The 23,739-nt window shown below is 35.9% G+C and overlaps 1 protein-coding gene across 1 annotated transcript in view; it reads left to right on the top strand.

The window, feature by feature from the left end:
• Positions 1–23,218, top strand: part of LOC126322572 (sodium/potassium-transporting ATPase subunit beta-2) — a 155,993-nt gene extending 132,775 nt beyond the window's left edge. Inside the window, exons 3-7 of the mRNA XM_049994438.1 lie at positions 1,486–1,605; positions 4,838–5,019; positions 6,574–6,681; positions 18,698–18,866; positions 21,611–23,218. Coding sequence (XP_049850395.1) covers positions 1,486–1,605; positions 4,838–5,019; positions 6,574–6,681; positions 18,698–18,866; positions 21,611–21,714 — 683 coding nt within the window. The 3' untranslated portion in view covers positions 21,715–23,218. The remainder of the gene's footprint in view (positions 1–1,485; positions 1,606–4,837; positions 5,020–6,573; positions 6,682–18,697; positions 18,867–21,610) is intronic.
• The last annotated feature ends 521 nt before the right edge of the window (positions 23,219–23,739 follow it).

Raw genomic sequence — 23,739 nt, 5'->3', positions numbered from 1 at the left:
CACAAATGCAACTCACACACATGACTGCAGTGTCAGGCAACTGGAATCACACTGAGTGAGGTTTCATTGCATGAGACTACAGTCATGTGTGCAAGTTGCTTTTGTGTGTGTGTGAGTGTGTGTGTGTGTGTGTGTGTGTGTGTGTGTGTGTGTGTGTGTGCGCGCGCGCGCATATCTGTCTCTATTTTCGATGAAGGCCTTACTGTCCAAACTTTATTTGTGACAGTCTATCTGTTGTACTTATCTGTGACTCAGCATCTCTTCTATATAGTGAATAGCAATTTTCCTTTTCATATATTGTTCCATTCCATCCTGGATTTCACATTGTTTGATTATATAGAATGTTCCATTACACTGTGTATGGTGCAGAAATGTGAAAAGAGGGAAAAAGCTGGAAGCTTTGGAAATTAGCATATGGTGCAGATAGAAAAGAAACAATCAGTGAAAAATGAATTGCCAAAAAGAGTGACAATACAATCAGTAATGAAAAACAAGAACTAAAAACTGAACCTGGCATATTTTGAAGTGACTGACTTAAAAAAAAAAGGGTATTGAAGTACATGTGCTGGGGAAAAAGTAGCTACTAGGTAATTAGAAGGAAGGTTGCAAGTACAGTAGAAAGAAAAAGGAAGCAATGGATCACAAGAAATGGCTACAGCAAGAACTTGCTCATAGAGCAGAAGACTAATGAACAAATTAACACCACATTTAATGCTGACATTTCTTGCAGTAACAGATAAAGGACTTTTTGAAGCTTACGAGCAAGCTGGTCAAGACTTATACTTCACTTTCAAATTCTGTTAATACATTTCACTTACTTTCCGAGCTTCACAGAAGTTCTCCTGCATACTTCAGTCAACTAATGTCCTTGAAATAAATGTTTTCACAGATAAATAGTTTAGATACAGATTAGGGTAATGTTTCCAGAAGGAACATTTCACTCTGAAGAAGAGTGTGCATTGTTTCAAAACTTCTGACAGACTAAAGCTTTTAACTTGTTAGGGAATATTGAAACACCACACCCCTTGCTTTAGAGAGAATAATCCATTCTGTATACTTGACACAACTTTCTAGATCATTTTTCTTAAGTAAGATATGAACTAGTCATATGCCTAACCATTAATGTGCACAAAATGTAACTTCTCCAATTGGTCACTGTAATTAAAACAGAGAAAAGAGTAGAGACCTCTAATGATGTAACTAAACAATTTTCCACTTGGGAAAACTAAATTAATTTTTTTAACTCAGATTGTCAGAGAATTTTTTATCCATTTGGCAACTACAATGACTGCTTACTGATCTAACTTTAAATTATGGAAAAAAAAACACAGAAGATAGGTACCTGTAACAGCTTGTTGATTTAATGAGAAACTGGACAATATGTTTGGGATTTCATAATAGATATGAGGCAAAGAGTTTAATGGCCCTCAATGTCTTCAGTGTCTGTGTAAACGACTTCTCATAAGTTGTACATTTTGATTTCAGGTCTGGGTTTCCGTCCAATGCCTCCAGAGTCAAACGTCGAGAGTACTCTCATCTGGTACAAGGGATCAGACGAGAATAACTATAAATATTGGGTAGAAGAGCTTGACAAATTTTTAGAGCGTAAGTACACTACAATTCTACTGAGACTATGTTATTAAAAGAACATCAGATGACATATACATTGAATGAGTTGTCTGAAATTTCTGCCAACATAAGGTAAATGAATACAATGCTCACTGGAATTCAAATATAACTCAGGTCTTAAACTCAAAGATAATATCAAATTAAACTGCTTGATATTAACTGATGACCTTAACTTCTCCCAACATTATTCACGAACCTCAAGAAAAAGTTAAATCACTACAGGAAACAGCACATAAAATCACCCTCAGAATATCCTTTCACAAATAGAAATTATTTTAACTGACTCACCACACATAAACACAATAACAGTAGAAGAACAGGAGATCAGAATCATAGAGAAATTTATTTATGTGAAATTAAGAAGTATAATGTCAATGAAGAATATGACGCTGCATAAAAAGTAAACTGCCAAAATCACAATATATAATGAAGAATACATAAAACAAAAGAGACTTGTCAACAGCCATGAAATTTAAATACTACAAAAAAGCTATACAACCATAAATTAAATACACAAGTGAAACTATTTTCAAAACAGCTATCACCATAGAAATAGAGAGAATACTTGAGACTTCAAGAAGAATAATTAGAACATCCATAAACAAAACATACCAAGAAAATGGAGAATAGTTGTACTAAAGTCGACAAGATAATGGTACTGGTAGTGAGCACAAAAATGAAAAAAATACTTTTTGTTCTTTACATGTGTAATTAGGGCAACAGAAAACAGAATCATGAGGAGAACAATGGAGAAACTGTGGGACAGTAAGATGTGCTAACAGATGTATATACTACTGAACTGTCAGTTTAATGACTCATCTTTGCAAAGTACTGACTCAATTATTTATAGAAGAATGGAAAAATTGGTAGAAGCTGGCTTAGGAAACAGCAGTTTGGGTTGCAGATAAATTTAGGAACATGCAAAGCTGCACTTGACTCTATGTCTTCTCCTAGAAGATAGGTTGAAGATTTGTGGATTTAGACAAGGCTTTTGACAATCTTGACTGGATTACACTCTTTGAAATTTTGAAGTAGGGATAAGATACATGGAAATAAAACTTATTTACACCTTGTGCAGAAACTAGGCTGCATGACTATGAGTCAAAGAATATGAAAGGGGAGTGATAAATGAGAAGGGAATAAGACAGAGTAGTAGGCTATTCCTTATGTTACTCAATCTGTACATTTGGCCAGTCATGAAGGAAACCAAGTAGAAATTTGGAAAGAGAACTGAAATGAAGGAGAAGAAATAAAAACTTGGCATTTGTCAATAACACTGTAATTCTGTCATTGTCAATAACATTGTAATTCTGTCAAATGGCAATTCAGATGAACAGTTCCACAAAAAGGATAGTGTCTTGAAAAGAGATTGTAAAATGAACAAAATTCAGGTTGGCAATAGCACAAAAAGCATTTGTGAAAAAGAGGAATACTTTAAAATCTAACATAAAGTTAAGTTGTAGGGATTCTTTTCTGGAGATATTTGTACGAAATGTAACCTTTTATGGAAGTGCAACATGATGCAATAAGCAGTTTTGACAAGAAGAGTACAGTTGTGTAAAATGTGGTGCTCTTGAAAAACACTGAACATTAGATGGGTATATCAAACACAAATGAAAGTTTTACTGAATCAAACTGAAGAGTAAAGAATTTTATGACACAAATTGACTAAAAGTAGGTACTGATTGATAGAACACATCTTGAAGCCAGTTTGGTAATGGAAGGCAGTATGGGGTAAAATTTTTAGATAGAGATGAGGGCATGCAAGGTCTTGTGGATTTAGCTTGCAGTTATATGCAGAGATGGAGAGGCTTGTACAGAATGGACTAGCATCAAGAACTAAATTAAACCAACCTTTCGACTGAATACAACAACAACAACAATAACAAAAGCCCAATAGCTTCTGGATGTTGTGGGAATGTGATAACTGTTAACAGCATGCCAAGATAAGCTTTCACATTAGTTCCACCAGTTGTGAATATAGTTCTCTTTTGTACAGCATATGGAATGAAGTCAGAAATCATAGTACCAGTCATAAGAGTTTTGACATTAGCAAACAGAAATTTTCAGTTGGCTTTGGTAGGTGCTTCATCAATGTGCAATGTCAAAGAAAGGATTTTGCTGAATTCTTCCTTGATGAAGTACTGTGGTTGAAATGTTTTCCCCTTCACTCTAATCTTCTATAATATTTTCTTACTGTTTTTCCCTAACAGCTGTAGGGTGTGTTACATAATCAAATTTGCTTCTCTTTGAGTTTAGAATAATAATGTTTTCTAGATTTTCCACAAAATCAGTCCTCACCAGTATCTTTATGTTCTCTTTCAACTTTCATAATTGTAGACAGAGCTTTCTGGTGCCATATCAGAAGTCCTTTCATGATCTTCCACCATGTTTTTCTCACTGCTTCAAATGTCTTTTTCTAATAATGTGGCATCTTCTTCTCCTAAAAGAAGTTTGTCTTCATCATCATTGTCACTTGCATAGAGTACTTTAAGAATTTTCTCATCCTTTAGAAAGACCTGCCTTCTTCTGTAAGATACATGAAAGTAAATATTTTGAAGAGCTGTTTTATACTCTGAAGACATTTGGTCACACAAATAAATATTAAATTCAATGAGGACATTTAATTATTAATTTGCACTGTGTTCTAATTGAAAGGACATAAAAATATGTGCTCCTAACATTTCAAACCACTGAAGTACTGATACATAAAAATGTATTTGCCCCTCATAAAATAATTAGCTCTATTATCTATGAACTTCAAGTGAAGTGATACAGAAATATCTAAATATATTAAGATACTTATGTTGTAACTATTCTTTCCCATTCCAACAAATTATTTTTAAAAAATCAGCAAGATATTAAAAACAAAAGTGACACAAAGCAAGAAATATTCACAATATTATTCCCTCTCAAAAGAACATTTACATTCATAGTTGAAGCACAAGAAAAATAGGAACAATGAAATCAAGCTTCCTCAAGATTATGTAATTTTTAAAAATAAAATCTGAGATACTGTCGTTTATGAATAGTTTTATAAAGGGACAATATGCCCCATGTACTTGAAACAGTTAAGAATTATCAGAAATATCCCAGTAATGCAAGAAATTGCAATAGAAAATTTACTCATAGCCAGATAGGACTGTAAAACATTGCTGTTTCCAAAGAACATAATCTTTTACACTTGCATGTTACTGATTTATTCCAGCATACAGAAAGCCTGGCCAATCAGCAAGTATAGGACAGAACATTCAGACATGCTCCTATGACAATGAGCCAGCTGATGGGAAAGTCTGTGAAGTTGATGTAAATGATTTTGCTCCTTGCACTGAGGCAAACAACTATAACTACCCCAAATCTGCTCCATGTATATTCCTTAAGCTGAATAAGGTATGTATCCTTCTCATTAATTGTGGAAAAAATCCCAGAAACCCAGTTTATAAAATACTGTTGATAACATAAAATGAGATATATTAATAGAAAAGGAACTCATATATCGTTAAGGTTTGCATTTATGTTCTCTGCTCAATGGTCATTAGGGTGGCATGCATTAAGAATAGCCTCAAATAAATTACAAGAGACTGATTAATTGAATTTAGTTGCTAGACTATTTTATGATATATTAGGTCCTCAGAAAATTATGAAGTATGATTTAGGAAATATTGTATTGCAATAAATCATGAAAGATTAATGCAGATACCAATTCATTAAAAATAAATTTATAAATCTGGTAAAAATGATACACTATTACAATCAGTCAAAAAGATCATGATAAATACACTAGAAATATTTCATTAAACTGATCATATTTTCTGTATTGTGCTGCTTTGTGTGAATACTTAATATCACAAATAGTTGATGATATCTCAAAACAAAGTATCTCTTCTCTATTGTGACCCAACACAGTATATGTATCTCTGTTTAGTTCAGTAAAAAATCTTAGATACTGTATAAACTGAGCAGAACATTAATTGGATGTAGGGGAGAAAAGGGTTCTACAAATGCTATTCTGGCTCCATTAAGGTAAAAAAAATTGCAAACAAAATGACTAAATTGAAAAAAATGCTGAAAATGTGAAAGAATTTGTCCTTGTGAAATTGAATGCAAAACATAATTTTTTTGTGGAGAAACATTACTGCTTGTAGATGAAAATGTTACAGATAAATATAAGTTGTTGAAGTCATAATCACTACAGAAATTCTCCACCAATGTAAGTAAATCAGCCCCAAATCAATCTGAAAGGGAGCCAGATTCCAAGAGTACTAGTATCAATATTTGACTTATGACTGCCAATTGCTATTCTGAATAACTAAATGTTTGGCTTATGAGCAAAGACACAAACCAAATTTTTATGTTACATATGAGTAGCATGTTATGGAGTGTCCATGAGGAATGTGGAGCAGGAAATAATATTGATCATAAGGTATGCATCAAAGTAATTAATCGATTATGAGGAAAATGTGTAATTTATGTGATGATAACTTAGTTTGTGGAAATATTTTAGAAGCAATAAAATCAGAATACTTACAAAACCTAGAGGTGTATCACTTTATCCACAATCTTCAAGTGAAATGCTGATTCTTACACAGTGTATTCAATGTTTGATGCATTGTTGTTTACAAGAGACAAAATTAATACCATTAAAAATTATATGTGCTACATGACTAACCTATCATATTTCTGTCAACTGTCAACTGAAAATCCTATTTCTAATTGTATTGTCTTGTGAATAATCTCTTCTTAATACTAGAGAACAACAATCTCTAAATAGTGGGTACGATTTGCATAATGTTACTGGATTTTAATGAATGGTTTATCCCATTAGACTTATAGAGATAAATATTACCAGAGGGTATCTGAGCAGTAGGATAGATGAGTATGAAATATTCTGTAAACTAATTATGATTTTTCATGTTGTGATAAGCAAAGTTTATCTTCTTACAGATATTTAACTGGATGCCTGTGTTTTACAATGAAACTGACCTACCTGAAAAGATGCCTCAAGATCTAAAGGTTCATATTCGCGAGGAGAAATTGCGGAATCCAAGATCGGTATGTCAATGGTTGTTTGATAAATTTAAGTACTTAGATGCAAAAGATGCAAAAAATGTTAGTTTTATTGGTGTTATATTGATAATCTGACACCTTATCTGACCCCTGCTGAAACTGTCTATAAAGTGGTTGACTATCATTGAGTTGTTGTTGTCCCTTGCATATTCAAAGTAGTGCTGCTGCATGAATAAAAGCATTATGATCAATGTATTTGTTATTTATCTGTACTGAAGCATCCAGAGAGTAGGATGTTACAGAGAGTGCTGTATCAATATCAAGTTTAGAGTTGGAGGAGGTCAACCATTGATCAGCCAAAAGATGTGGGTACGCTGACTCCAAGGGTATATTTCTGTGTGACACCTGAAAGTGTTATTAAAACAGTATAACAGTTTTAAACACCTGTTGTCCACAGAATATAACAGATGTTCAGGCAGCCAGTTCTGGCAGGGTAGGCAAAACTGTACCACCTTGGAGCACACCTGTCAGCACTTGACATGCAGTCAGTGGTATATCAGCTCAGCAGCAGCACTATCTTGAAGCTGGTCACCTCACCTGCATTTGCACTTAGCTGTATCTACACCAAGTGAGGCTGCACACAGCTTCCATGAGATAATGAATAGGGCACCCATGACCCTATTGAGACTGTGCTAAGAAGGTGTCCACCAGCTCTGCTCAGAGTATGTGAAGATGTGCAGAGGAGTGCCATGGTTTCGCATCAGGAAAGAGAGAGACTTGATCATTGAAATCTGTCACAGATACAGAGACAAGCAACAAAAGCAGTGACTCACCTACACAATGACAGATGATGATCTAGATCAGGTCCTGTTGGTTAGACCTCCAGAAGGCTTGCCACACGCTGGTGGACACAGCTCCCCATAAGTCTAGACTCTATACCTGGCACTGCAGCTGACAATCGCCAAAACTACCCAGACAGGACTTGTTGCTCCATAGAAGACTGAAGGCAGCTGGTCGACTGACATAGGCCTCCCTCTTGACAGGAAAGCTGCAAACTGAATAAACTCCACCAGAACATAGGTAGTATTTATACAGGATGAGCTCATGTGCTCTGTGGTGGAGTGGAAATGACATCATTTGCTTACTTTTTCCTGTTTGGTCAGCCCTCTTGGTTATTATAAAATTTCGTAACTTTACTTTTCGGGTCTTCTATCTGCCATGTCAGTAAACTGAATAGTTAGTCTTGTGTTCTTCTCAATCTTTCTTGAGACACTCTGCACAGTCGTCATTATGACAGTATCCCTCCATCAGCCCACCCGGTTAGCCATTTGGACTAACACAGTGCTTTCCGGGCAAGAAGGCGTGCCGGTCCCCGGCACGAATCCGTCTGGCAGATTACTGTTGAGATCCAGTGTGCCAGCCAGTCTTTGGATGGTTTTTAAGGCAGTTTTTCATCTGCCTCAGCAAATGTGGGCTGGTTCCCCTTATTCTGCCCCCGTTACACTATGTCAGTGATTGCTGCGCAAACACTTTCTCCACATAAGCGTACACCATAATTACTCTTAATTACTCTACCACGCAAAAATTGGTGTTACACATTCCCAGGAAGGGGGGATGGACTACTGTAGTCTGTTGTGGGGTGTGAACCACTGAGGGCTACAGCAGGGATGAAGCCCCTCCTTCATTTCTAGGTCCCGCGTTTCACGCTATACAATACTATCCCTCCCTCACTATGAAGTTATTTTGCTGCAATGCATGCTCAAGCACTCAGCCCATTCAAAATGTCACAATAAATCCTGTGTTTCCTGCTGCACAACTGGTGAATAATTCTCACTGGCATTCCACCTGGCTATTGAGCTGTGGTTCTCTGCTTCTTGCAGGGCTAGGGAAGAACTTTGAAATTTTTCTGGCTCCACCAAGTATATTACTCTACTGTGGAAAATGCCCCCACTCTTGAAGAAATTTGCCTCAGATTTCTCTGAGGTAACTCTGAAACAGTCCTGACATAGATGCACAGAACAAAATTTATACAACATTCCTGATTCCTCACAATCCATCTGCTTGGAACCACATAGCAGCTCAATTAGGTTCTTAATTCTAAATTCTTATTTACTTAAATTCAGCACAGGGAACTCATATTCTTACTAGACATATGTCATCTAAATTACTTTTTATACACTAATACAATCATTTTTCACATACTGGTCATAACCATTCTATAATTCACAATCATGTTTACTCTTCCTCACTTAACAAGTAATTGAGTACTCTAATTATTTCTTAACTATCCTTACTTCCATTTTTAAATCATTCTACTGATATTTGATACACAGGTGGTGCATAAGGGGGTAAATTTTTTCGCTCATGATACATGCATAAACAAAACCAGTACAGCATTAGAATCTGTGCCACTTAAGGTCAACAAAGTCTGGTATTGCTTCTCACGATACTGTTGTATACATTGAAACTTCTGCTCCACAATGATTTGTCTGTATTGTGATGATATGAAATTGTCTATGGAACTTAGGTGGTCTGGTTTTAAGGTCTGACTTAGGCATGTAAGGTTCTGGGCTGTAGACACATCTAGTGGTTTCTCCTGGCAGTAGAACATAGGTTGTGTCAGATTTATGACAGTCATTCCAGTGATAGTAGCTAATAGCATACCCACGATGACATGGTTCATACTGTTGATTAACATTCCACTATCATGTAGCTCAATCCTTCTCATACCTCTTGGCTTGCCTTCATTGTATCAATTTACAATCACCACTTCTGGACAAAACACTGAGTAAAACCAGTCCATGCCCATTTTTAGAAAATAAGGATTTGGCAACAATGTTTACCTCTGACATCCAGCTGATTCTGGCTTACCCTAAAATACTTGTATTTCACCCTAGCCTGAACCATCCTAGTTGGGCAGACCATCAAACACGCTCTTTGGTAACCTTGTAGCTCCTCTGTTGATTTTATCAAATATTTAAACAAAATGAATCATACTGCTTGCCTACAATAAAATGCATTGTCCATTCAAAACAGTGGTTAACACACATACACAGAACATCATCTGCACTCACTCTCCTTCCTCTTTCAAAAAGTGTGTGTATACCAGTCACTATCCTGGTCACATAACAACAATAGCCTACATCCTGTCCTTAAATGAGCAGTGTCTGGAAAGTAAGTACCATTTCATTATACTGCCATCACAACACTACTGTTGCAGTTCCACACATTAATCTCTCTGGTTCATTGTCTTTCCACTGAAGCCATAACAGCTGGATTGTATTGTTTTTACATTTGTTGGTGACCATTCATAATGCCTAATGTGATATTTGAGCAATCTGCAATACAGTTTTTGAATGCAAAGTATGTTAAGCCACCTGAAATTTGTCATCAGCCTGTAGAAATATATGGTGAAAATTTAATGACTGATGGAAAGGTTAGAAAGTGGGTTGGACAATTCAGTGATGGATGAACCAATGTTATGCATGGTGTGGGTGACCTTCTGTTGTCAATTATGGCTTGGTTGAGAAAGGTAATGAGAAAATTCATGAAACATAACAATTCACAATAAGAATTCTTTGCGATGATTTTCCATAAATTTCAAAACAACTTTCTGGGCACAAAAATGCATGTACTCTGTGTTCTGGTATGGATGGATATTCTGCTTGCTGCGTTGCTTCTCAGAGGTGAAACTATCAGTGCAGTATGATACTATGAAACACTGAGAAAACTTCAGCAAGCAATTCAAAATGAAAGATGTGGAATGCTCAGTCAAGGCTTGTGTCGCTTCATGATAATGCATGCCCCCACTCTGCGGTGCTACTGAAAACCATATTCAGCAGTTCGTTTGGAAGCAGTAGGTGTGAGATAGGGGCATTATGCCCTCACCACCCTCAATCAAATGGAAGAATCGAATTCTTCTTGGGTTTAACATCCTGCACCAGGAATGGCACTGGTACTTGTGCTAAAGTGTCTACACAATAGAGATTTTCATTAGCTGTTTCAACTTGAGGTTGATAGGAGATGTCATCTCCATGACCTGTTCAGGAATTTCTTTGTCTTGCCCTTTAGTGTGTAAGTGCTCATCAATAAAACCCACTGTCCATCTCTATATTTAGGTAACTTACTGACACAGTGTTTTGTCTGTTCTTGTTGCTTGAGCATTTTTGTACTTGCTTGCCAAGTTTCTTAACTGAGTCATTTCTTTTTCCACAGTTTAGGCTTCATTAATTCAAAAGATGTGCATTCTTCTTCGGTATATTACCTCATAGGGTGAAAGCCCAATATTACTGTCTATTTTAGAGTTATATGAGGGCATGACAAATGAAAAGTAGACACCCTAATCATTATGATTTACATTTACATAATAACTAAAAATTTTTCAAGCTGTGCAATGAACACATTCGATTCTTCTATTTGACTGAGGGTGGTGAGGGCATTATGCCCCTATCTCACACCTACTGACTACCACTTGTTCTTAAACCAGAAGCACGATTTTGGAGGAAGCGCTTTGACAGTGATGACAGAGTACAAAATGGTGTTCAGCAGTGGCTGTCTTCACTGGGGTCCCCTATGGAAGTGGCATAGAATAGTTGGTTTCCCTCTATGAGGAATGTCTGAACAATGGTGGCAGCTATGTAGAAAAATAGATTAAGAAATGCTCTTTCTCATAAAAATAAATTTTGGTTTGAAAAAATTCTTTTATGAGTTTTTTTCCCAATTTGTACTTACTTTCCAGACATGCCCCATAACTTAAAATGCTAGAAACAAACAAAAAAATGTCCCCCAAAACACAAAATGCCGTAATAACAAAATATACATGTAGTACATCCTGAAACTTTCAAAACAGTGACACACAAAATAAACTATTTCCCATATTATTGACAAAACTTTTCACGAACCTATGTCATTCAGTTATTCTATGACATGGTCTAAATGCACACAGCACTTGTGTTCCTTTATTATTGACTTTCAGTCTTTTTCCATTCTACTTGGGTTTAACATCCTGCACCAGGAATGGCACTGGTACTTGTGCTAAAGTTTCTACACAATAGAGATTTTCATTAGCTGATGCAACTTGAAGTTGACAGGAGATGTCATCGCTATGACTTGTTCAGGAATTTCTTTGTCTTGCCCTTTGGTGTGTAAGTGTTCATCAATAAAACCCACTGTCCATCTCTATATTTAGGTAACTTACTGACACAATGTTTTGTCTGTTCTTGTTGCTTGGGCATTTTTGTACTTGCTTGCCAAATTTCTTAACTGAATCATTTCTTTTTTCACAGTTTAGGCTTCATTAATTCAAAAGATGTGTATTCTTCTTACTGTATCTTACCTCATAGGGTGAAAGCCCAATGTTACTGTCTATTTTAGGGCTATATGAGGGCATGACAAATGAAAAGTGGACACCCCAATCATTATGATTTACATTTACCTAATAACTAAACATTTTTCAAACTGTGCAATGAACACATTCGATTCTTCCATTTGATTGAGGCTGGTGAGGGCATGTCCTTAGCATATAAATTTATAGTAAATGGCACAGCTATATCATCAGAAAAAGCATAAAATTAGTGTTCTGATCCGTGATTATTTTGTTGGTAGTACTGAATTTTAAAATCCAATTGTTCATTACATCCTCAGCCACTGTATTAGCCTTTTGATTTAGGACTGCAATTATTGCTACATGAAGTGAATGGGATGTATCATAGTCAGTATCTAATGGTTATCAACTGGTCTTCAGCTGATGGTCAGAATATTGGAACCTACCATTTTAAATGGTTGGGACACTTCCAGCGACCTTTGTAGTGGAACCAAGGCCAGTTAGAGATCATTTTTCCACACAAGTGAATTAACATGTAGCACTACCCCCTCCATTTTTTCTTGTAGATTTCTGTGTTAGTTTTCACTCCTAATTGTGAACTGCTTGCTCCTGGGTACCCTGGTGCCCTACTCAACTTAGCACCTAAAGTGGCCATTATTAATTGTGATATGCACTGTACACAAATTTTACAGTTGTGGCACTCTGCTGCTCATCATAGGTTTGTGTCCCAAGTGGTAGCTGGTGCTGCTTGGGCCTTAAATTGGCCATGTGTGGAACTAATTGATGAGTAGGAACTGCATGCTGTGTGCATGGTATAAAGTTTCAACATTTTGTTCCATGTCTTGTATCTATGTTCTCCACTAAAATTTTTTGGCTGCCCATTGATCAGTTGTTCAATCAGCCTGCTCAAAGACTTGACAGAACATGGTTATGTGCTTATCTCAGTACTTTGTCTTCAAAAGTTGCAGCATCACCACTCATGGTCTGCACTTCATCATTCTGCATGGCAAGCCTTCTTATACTACATACTGTGGCTGTGCTCAAAATACTTCAGTCACCATCAACAGCCTATGTGTTCTGCCATTCCAGTAAGATTCTACCAAGTGATGGTAATACTTGAGCATTTTAACTTAAGCCATCACCATTGTCATATTTTCTGCCTGGTTTATGCTCTATCTATTCAAATTCACTTTATTTCAGAGCCCAATGTGCCAATCTTTTGACAGGTCTTTTAATCCCAGTAGTACTGTAGATGACCCAACACCTCTTTTTCCATATTAGAATAATTTCATTCTGCTTTATTTAATTGTCTTGATCATTATGCCAAGAAGTGTTCCTTCCCATCCACACATTGGTTAAGGATACACTTGATTGCTAAACTGCTTGCATCACAATAAAAAATAAACTCTTTTTTCAAAGTTTGGAAAAACCAATATGGTAATTGATGTTAAAGCCTCATTTAAAATATCAAATGCTGTCTGCTTGTCAGTAGGCCATTGAAACTTTGCTCCTTTCTTTAACAGCTCAGCAATTTTTGCAAAACCTCTAAAAAATTTTCAGTTATAATTACAAAGATCAAGTTATGATTAAAGCTGTTTTGTTGTCTGTGGTGGCAAAAAATCATTTGTTAACACCTTCTTGACTAATTATATGCCCCAGATAATTCACTGCCATCGCTGCAAAGTGACATTTATCCACACTCAGTGTCAGGCATGCTCCACATAATCTCTTGAACACCTCCATTCATTCTACATATCCCTCCAGATTTTTGAAAACACAATTATGTCATTGAGATAACCGATGCTCTATTCCAGTTTTAGTCTTCTAAGTACTCTATCAAATAGCCTGGCACATTATTGAGATAAAAATAGCTTTCTGTAATATTGGTTTTGACTCAATAGATCATAAATGGGGTCTTGGGCTGGTCTTCTGGAATTAGTTCCAACTGGTGATAATCACTTTTTAAATCCATTGTAGTGAAGCATTTGCATTCACCTAAGTTGTCCAATGTCTCTATTACAATATGTATTGGATATACGTCACTGATAATTCTTGTGTTTAGGTACCTGTAGTCACAGCAAAACCTATATGCTTTGGTACTATCTAGTGATTTCTGTCAGACAATTGCAATAGTTCTACCCCAAAGGCTACCTCTATGTCAATAATGGCATGAGCCAATTACTGGTCGATAAATTCTTCTATTATCAGTCGCAGATATTTCTGGACTCTGTACTGTTTCCTATATACTGGAACATTATTTCCAGTTGGCATTTTATGATACATGACTGGTTTAGGTTTAGTTTAGTTTTAGTTGGTATCACTGGTAACAGTCTACCAGGATGAAACAGCTCTGTATTAATCAACCACAATGTTCTTGCACCTGGTAGTGGCAGCACTGTGGTCAACTCATGTATTTACTTGTGTGCTTGATGCTGTTCAAAATTAGGTCCACTGTTTTAATGGCCAAACAACTTGTACTTAAAGCTATTTGGAATTCCACAGTGTAGACAACAGTTTAAAAAATTGACTTTTTTTATTTACTGTAATGTTAGCAGGCATTTCCGACAATGCCCATGGGAGGCAAAGTGCAATAATACCATGGCAGGTTAGTAAATAATAGTAACAAAGCTTCCATCATTGCTGTATCTCTTTCTTCCAAATGTTGTAACTTTTTATGTGATGCAGATGCCTTGATTGTTTGCATGTGGCAAAGGTCACCACCATAACTATCCAGATTGTCTTATTCTAGAAATCTAAGTTGGCAACCAGTAATCCCCTTGCCAGATTTACATTGTCCATATGATTATCTATGCACATCAGAACCATATAATCTGCATCTAATTCCTGTTTATTCACTACACTGTGAAGTACAAAACAGTGTGACTCGTCTAGCTTGTCATTGCATTACAATGTCTCTACAACATGTAATACTTCACTTGGAAGTTAATACTCACAATCATATAGGCTAACTTCCTTGTACCTCTCAGTACTTTATCATATGAATTGATCTTTAGTGCAAGAGTCTACAAATTATTTGGTACCACCTTCAAAGGTAGTCAATGTTATGGTAATGTAGCGTTTGCAATAGTCATGGCCAAAGGAAACAATGTCCTACTCAGTTTGACTGTATACTGTGAAAAGTCAATTTCTGCATGATGCGTATCCAAAAAGTTAAGTCCCAGGCTCACACAGTACTCCTCACCAATATGTGGCAACATTTATGAATGCTCCTGTAATCCTTTCCCTCCAATGTTAAAAATGGGCAGCGTTGTTTAAAGAACACTTGTCTTGATGCTTCCTGTCTAGTTTGCTACTTCAACAAACATGTGCCCAGTGTACCACTTCCTCACATTTGTAACACTGTGTTTGGTAGCATTGCTTCTTGATATGGCTCATATATCCACGCCTGTAACATTTTACATCTGGGGAAAATATGCTTTGGTCATTTCAGCCTTAAGTAGAAATGTCAGTTTCCTCAAGCTGCTTGGTAACCCTAATAGCAGTGACTAAATCACCTTCCATTTTGACACTCTCAATATGCCACTTGGAAGTCACCACAAAAATGTATGTAATAACCTGTTTTCTACCTCCTGTAGAATAACTCTCTCTGTATTCACAAACTGCGTCAGTTCATAGGTTCACACATAATTTTTTGTAATCTTGTCTAATGATTCTACTGATTCATTGTGCTTTTCTGGCAGACCATTAATCTATTCCCTAAAAAGCCTCAACTTTTCTAGTAATGGAACCACTGCTAAAGTGTGTTAGCAGCAGTTCAGATATCAGCACTTTATTTAATCCTTCATAGTACGACATATGTTCTTGCATTATCAACCAACCATAACAGAATCAAAGCAAGCATGTTTCATCCATGCAATAACCTAATCTAGTGGCAGTTTTCACTTCATTAATAAATACAGACACATCAATTGTCTTTCTTGAAAAAGGAGTCACTAGACTAGCTGTTACAGGCACTGCAGCAGGAACAGGTACATTTAACAAGCTTTTTGCTTCTACTGACTTGCATTGTAATAGACTAGTTCCGGTTTGTAAGGTGTCTACCTCTTTCTGTAATGCAACAATACTTTATGACAATGATGATACTTGCCCTACCAGAAGCACAGCTGCTTCATGCATCATCACCACAGATGTTTCTGGTAGTTTTTTAGCCTCCATCTGACAATTATACAAATTATGAGAGATTACTGCTGCAAGAATACAGACAGAGACATTGTAAAATGAGTCTTTGTGTCTTATTATGGCCCACTGAGATTTAGTACACTGCTATGTTTTATGGTCAACCCTTCTACAAGTATCATATGTAACTGGAACTGCCTTTGTATATGGCAACTCATGTCCAGACAAATTGGCATCTAACAGAACACAAGCTCCATTCCCTGGAATTGCCCATGAATTGTGACAGGTTAGTAGGCTCTCAAAGTTTTACAAAAGTTACTTTCAGGTTTACAGGACTGTCCCACCAAGCAGTAATGGCCATAACATACAAAACAAAAGCCAATTGAAGATACCCTTACCTATTTATAGTGCTATACTGCTAGGTGAGGCTGCAGTTGTGATGCTGTAGCCACATACATCTCTGATGTCAGATGCCTTCTTTTCTTACAGCAACAGTTCTGACACCAAATGTAGCATCCTGGTGGTGTCGGGGAGGGGAGGGGGGGGGGGGGGGGTATGATGGGTAGTGTGCTGAGGTCAGGCCAAAGCCAATGACTGGCCACACGAGAAGTATGTGTACCCCCAACTCAGAGGATAGATGCCTATCTGACACTCAAAGGCATTATTAAAACAGTATTACAATATTAAACATCTATTTCCACAAAATGCTATACTTGATATTTGAACATCCAGGCAGAGCTGGCAGTAGCAGATGACAATATGCTCCAAGACCCTGCTGGTTAGACCTCCAGAAGGTCGGCCTGATAGTGACAGATACAGCTTCCCAACAGTCTTGAGTTAGTAATTGGTGCTGCAGCTTACAGCGACCAAGTGCTGCCAGACAGGACATGTCACTTGACCGATGATCAAAGGCAATTAGACAATCAGATGGTCAACTAATGTAGGGCCCCCCTCTTGATAGTATGGCTGCAAACTGAATAGAACTCCACCAGAATCAAAGTAGTATTTATACACGATGAGCTACTGTACTCTGTTATGATAGGAAGGCAATGCCATCATTTGTCCTGGCTTTGTTTGGTCAGCTCTCTTGGTCACTTCAGGATTTCACAGCTTCACCTTTCGATACCTATTCTCCAATGTCAGTATACTAAATAGTTAATCTTGCATCCAGCTTAAGCTTGCTTGTGACACTTTGCACAGACACAATTATGATGATATCCCTCCATCGTCAAGATGTCAGTTTGCTACATTGTATGCTTGAGCACTCAGCCCACACACAGTGTTGCAATAGTTTATTTGTTTGTTGCTGCACCATAGGCAAAACTTTCTCACTGGCATTCCACCTGGTTATTGACCTGTGGTTCTCTGCCTCTTGCATTACCAGTGAAAAAATGTGTGAAGTATTTCTGGCTGCACAAAGAATACTACTTCACTGTTCAACAGTACCATATGACACACTTCCCTTGTTATAGTTAAATGCTTTACAGTTATAGTTTATGTCAACATTACACAAAATAATTGTCTCAGTTTGGAGCCATTAATTCAGCAGTTGTAAATTGTTGTTTATTTATTCTTTCACGTAAGATTTCAAACACATTTTCAAAATTTCATGAGTAAATACCAAACACAAAATAGAGAGCTATTTCCTTTGTCTGGTTCCACCACACATTCCAAAGTGCTTCCCTATTGTTACCTCAAAACACGTCAACAAGAAAATGATGCTAGATGGAATGAGACTAAAACTGTGCTGAAGAAACTGGCACCAAACAGATATAAGACATGTAAGTGTTCTTGAACAATCCAGAACAATCTATTAATCAAAATACAGTTCACATAACTTTTTTTAGATTATTTGTAAGATTTATTTTGTGTAATATTTGCTGATGATATGTATCTATGTGAATATGGGAATAATATCAAATAACAAAGGTTATAGAATTTGTAAATATGAAATTTATAAACATCTTGCTATGTTGTAATTTCAATTAATTATCAATAGTAAAATAAATAAAAATGTAAATAGGAACATATGTTTTATCTACATTTAAAACTGAATGCTAAAAATAACCAAATCAATGTAGATTTGTTTTAAGAGTATTTGGTGTGATTATTTGCCAACTAGTTTTCAGAGCGCAAGATAAAAGTACTAAACTATATTTCCATTTAAATAAAAATTATATTTATGGAAAATTGCTGCCAAAGAACCAGAAAAATTAATAAACATTCACAAAGATGTATTACATAATTTACACATGAAAAATGAAAACCAGTTTACATCTGGCCAGAATTTATGTGGTATCATGAAGTTTGTTTACTGATCAAAAGTCCAGTATGACTGGACTCATTATAATGAAGACCAGAATATTCTAACCCATATTCATACTTGCAGAACTAGCTTTTTGAGGGTGGATGTTATGTCAAAAATGAATAACCTCTTTTATCCACAACATTGAAAGTTATCTTAGCACTTAGTTTCTTGAAAGGTACCATCTAGACATTCTTACTTGTGAACCAGTAATCTGTACATGGTGTAATTTTGTTTTTATGTCTGAGATGAAACACAACTTAATACTGATTTCAAATATCGTTTTTTCCTGTCAGATCAACACAGTATGGGTAAGCTGTGAAGGTGAAAATCCAGCAGATGTTGAGAATATTGGCCCCATACAGTACATCCCACGCCGAGGATTTCCTGGATACTTCTTTCCATTCAAAAATTATGAGGGATACCTAAGCCCTCTTGTTGCTGTTTTCTTTGAGAGGCCTGTCCGTAAGTACTTTAGCAGTGTTTGCAGCAAATTGTGAAATGAATTACAAGTGCATTGCAAACGCCGATTTTCTTACAGGTAATAGTATCTTCACAAGTCATGGTAAATGGCTTACCCAAAAATTTATCTGTGAGTGTTGGCACACACAAACACACACACACACACACACACACACACACACACACAATTAAAATTCAGCACCCCAAACTGAAGATGCAGAAGTTAGAATTAGCTTACTTGTTTCGTGTCAAAACAATTGCATATTCTGTTTAATACTAAAGAGAGAAAGATATTATTATACTGCATACAGATTTTTTCTAACAGCTCCTCATCCACGTTCCTAAGAGATCTCCTCTGTGATGGGATGTATGGAACATAACTGGTAAATAAATGCATGAAATACATTGCTGAGATCATGTTTAGAATGTGCCTCCTATATCAATTTTCTTTTATTTGTGTTTTTGCACCAAGTGATCAAACACATCATTCATCTCTTGTAAATTGTTAAGAGATGGTTTATGAATGCTGGCATAGTGTATAATAATATGCTGGTATGTCAAATGAATTAAGTGATCAGCAAGGAGAGGGTAAGGTGGAAACTAAGCCTGTCTGCTTGATTTGCAGAAAATATTGCGTACAAGGCTGTACACAGCCTGATGCTAGGGAGGCCAGGTCATCCACCTCCTTTCTCCAACCCCTCTCCCCCTCACCCATGTACTCTAGAAGTAAAATCCATGAAAGAAATTCATATCCTGTTCCAGACAGACAGAGAATTCAATATCAGTTTTAAGAAAGCAACATATAATTATACTGACGAGTAGCAAGTGTAGCCACATTCATGAAAACTGGTTCATCATTTACCACAAAACTAGCATGAGTTTCATAAAATAAATTTTGTTGTACACCCTTTATAACTGAATGTCTTTAGTGCAGGAGCTTGTGAGACTTTATTGATTGAATAATTCTGTTTCCTCCAACCCTTCCTTTTCTTTTATCAAACGATGGAATGTTTGGGTCTGAGAAGTACATTTTTTTAATATGTAGCGATAATACCTATGATCTTATAAACTAGATTTTTTTCTTAACTTTGTCTTACTGCACCTTGTACAAGTCTTAGATGGCTTGTGTGTTATCTACCTAACATTTCTATTAATTGAGATGGGGAATGTCTAAAAATTGTATTTATTTTATCAGATCACTAGTTATGAGTCTTCAGTGTAGATCTGGGTTATGCCTGGCTCACTTGTTTCCCAAAGCAAGTCTAAACACATTTTATCTTCCCTCAAAGATCACATATTTTCTAATATGACAAGAAACAGTATGTTTTACTGAAACCTGTAATGTATGCTCTGGTTCAGCAGTATCTCCTTCTCTTAATTTATTTAACAATAGATTAGGCAATATAAGTATTTGCTTTCATTTTTCCCAATCCTCTGAAAGTCACGTTGATTTACTGTTATTAATTCGGACACAGCGTCATTTGCTAAGAGTACTAAGTTATACTTCATGAGGCACTTCCTTTTCTGCCACTTTCCTCTCTATGGCATTTGTTGTAAAAGAATAATGCCATCATCCTGTATAGAGCCATAAACCATTAGATGAACTGCAAACTACAATATTTTAGTGTCCACCAAATCTAACACAAGCAAGAAAAAATAACTTGATAAAAGGCATCAAAGCCAGCAAGGCTCAAGAAGAAGCAGATGCCTTGTTTGAAGTGGCAAAAAAATTGTTATAAATAAAATGAAAATGAATGAAGAAAAAACACAAAATTAATATGTAGCCTCGGCAACAAAGGATATCTAAACTGAGCAGGGGTTGTGAAACTTCTAGAGTTTATACTGGACATGACTCACTTCACAAGACCACACTGCACACAGGTGTGACAAATTGTCACCAGTCAGGTAATACTTGAGAAAACTGTAATAGGTGCTAACTGATCAGTATCTCCTAATAGTATATTATTCATTGTTTCACTGCCACATCAGCTATGGCCTGTTGCTATAAAGGCACTCTACAGGGTGCAAGAGTATTATTACTTTTAAAAAAGCAATTAAGATCTTAACATAAAGTATGAGACAGGAGCACTGCAGGCCATCATGCACAAAATTTGGAATAATGACTGTTGATAAACACTATGTATTTCTGTGCCGCCTTCATGTTAAGGAATATGTAGATTCCTTAAACAACAGACATGACATACAGGACCACAACACAAGTGACAGTGAGAGCATTAACATACCAAACTGTTGACTGTCCAAAACAAGAAGTGGCTTTCTGATTATTGACCGGAGAATGTTCGGACCACAACCTATGGAAGTGTAGGTCCTGCAAATGAAGCAGCTCAGGAACAAAATTTCAAGAGACTTAAAACTACATCTGCTTTAGTCCATCTAGGATATTTTTTACTGTGAAGAAAGTGAATGGATTTGCTGAACTTTCTCCAAAATACAGAATCTTTCAGAGAATTCAAATGTCAATAGCAGATTAAATACATATGTAATAAAATGCTTAATCTATTAATTTTTAGTTGTTGCATATTACTGGTATATGTCAATTTTATAATTTTCAACGCAGTGAAAGTTCTATACAGCCACAGCTGGTAAATGACAAAGACTTCATAATAAAGTAACAGCTTGTAACACACCAAATTAAAGGGCATTAATTTGCAGTATTGTAATGTACTTATAGAAACAGAGTTGTGCATTATCCATGATATTTGTCATTCATATTTTCCTTATTCCAGATGGTGTATTGGTCAACATTGAGTGCAAGGCCTGGGCTCAAAACATTGTACATGACAGAATTGAAAGGCGAGGTTCAGTGCACTTTGAATTAATGGTTGACTAAATGAAAATTTATGGAGATGAATCAGTGTAAGTGTGACCTAGAATGAGAGGAAAAGTGCCATAATGAAGAGATTAAGTTTTCAACAGGAGATATGTGTTACAGTTACCAGCAAGATGGAGAAAGGTCCTTCACTTCATTGTTATAAGTACTAGTACTTATGTAGTACCATGAAGTAATAATGTAGACAAAGTTAGAAATGTCTGCTTTGGAAGTAAAATTTTACATTTCAGTTTATTTTTACCATCATCATCAGTGGTGAAGTATCATTTTGGATATTATTGATCATGAATGTGTTGTTTGTGATGTTATTTTTCTAAAGTAGTAATGCTATGGACTGCTGATTGCTTACAGTTTCATTATAAATATTTGTAAATATATATTTGTTTCAGCACACTATTTATATTCCATTACAGTTGTACACAAATGTTTTATATGTGTCAATGATACTTAAATAGTTATAGTGCATAAATGAGATGAGATGCTGAATGTATTTATCTTATTTTAAATCAAGTGTATGTACACAATATGAATGTGTGATTAAAATAAAGTGTTAAATTTGTGATTCACTAATGTTAAATTGTTGCGTTGATATGTGTAAATAAAACATATAATGCTAATGAAATGTTTCAAATGTAGAATAACATACAGAAACTGCCTTTAATAATAGTATTACTTTTAATTGTTCATTCCTGGTGGTGCGATATGTACAGAAATACTGCATGATTCTTTTAAAAGAATCTACTGTATAAATTTTGTAAGATTGTCTTGGTAGTAATTTCATGTAAGACCTCATACAAGGCTGCACACAAAAACCTGCTGCAAGGTACGAAGTTTATTTTTGATGCATACCTGTTAGCTTAAAGAGAAGTATGAAAGTGCAGTTCTATTGTTACAGATGAAGCAAAGAGCTGATTACCTTTGCAAATGTGTAACCAGAACAAACACTTTGTTGTAATAAAATGATAACACAGAATGGAAATTTATTGTAATGTTATTGTTGTATGGAATTTGAATGCTCCACATTCACATTCAGTAAACTATAATATTTCTAAATAAATGTTTGATTAGTAAAACAATTTGCAGCTTTGAGTTGGTGTAGATACCAACACTTACAGTTGATCCTTTTTTTACAGTGTCACAGAGATAATTCTTTTGTATGTGCTACAAGTAATGAAGCAGTTTGAACAAAATTCTTTAAATCTTTTTGTATGTACATTGAGTTTATGTTAGTCATGAGTCTTTTATTTGTACATAATAATTTTGGATAAGCAAGAGAAAGGCTTAATATTCTTATTGAAAGTAGATCAAGTATATTCATAGATTTTCTTTAAGTATGGCTCAATGAATTTTCCATGTGGTCTGGTCAAAGGATGAGTTCTAATTTAGTTAACTGAAAGTAGGAATATGATGCTGTAACAAAACTTTGATACTGTGCATCTAATGAATGTAAAAAAATGATTGCCATTATTCTCAGAAGGAGCAATAAACATTGTTCCTAAGAATATATATTTCTTCCTTTCTGTTCTCATTATGCAATTCAGTACTTACTGATCATTAAACATTATACTATGTTTCTGGAGATTTATTCACAGTGTGTACATGTCTCATCAATTACAGCATAAACAGAAAAACTACAATCATGAAGATAGATTTCTATTTTTTTATTTTTTTTTTATTTGGTCATCAGTCTACTGACTGGTTTGATGCAGCCCGCCATGAATTCCTTTCCTGTGCTAACCTCTTCCTCTCAGAGTAGCACTTGCAACCTACGTCCTCAAATATTTGCTTGACGTATTCCAATCTCTGGCTTCCTCTACAGTTTTTGCCCTCTACAGCTCCCTCTAGTACCATGGAAGTCATTCCCTCATGTCTTAGCAGATGTCCTATCATCCTGTGCCTTCTCCTTATCAGTGTTTTCCACATATTCCTTTCCTCTCCGATTCAGCGTGGAACCTTCTCATTCCTTACCTTATCATACACAACGCAAATATATGCTATCTGTCACCTCTCATTCTGTTATGTAAT

Source organism: Schistocerca gregaria, chromosome 2, assembly GCF_023897955.1.
Source record: "Schistocerca gregaria isolate iqSchGreg1 chromosome 2, iqSchGreg1.2, whole genome shotgun sequence".
NCBI lineage: Eukaryota > Metazoa > Arthropoda > Insecta > Orthoptera > Acrididae > Schistocerca > Schistocerca gregaria.
This window is presented reverse-complemented; position numbering and strand designations above follow the sequence as displayed.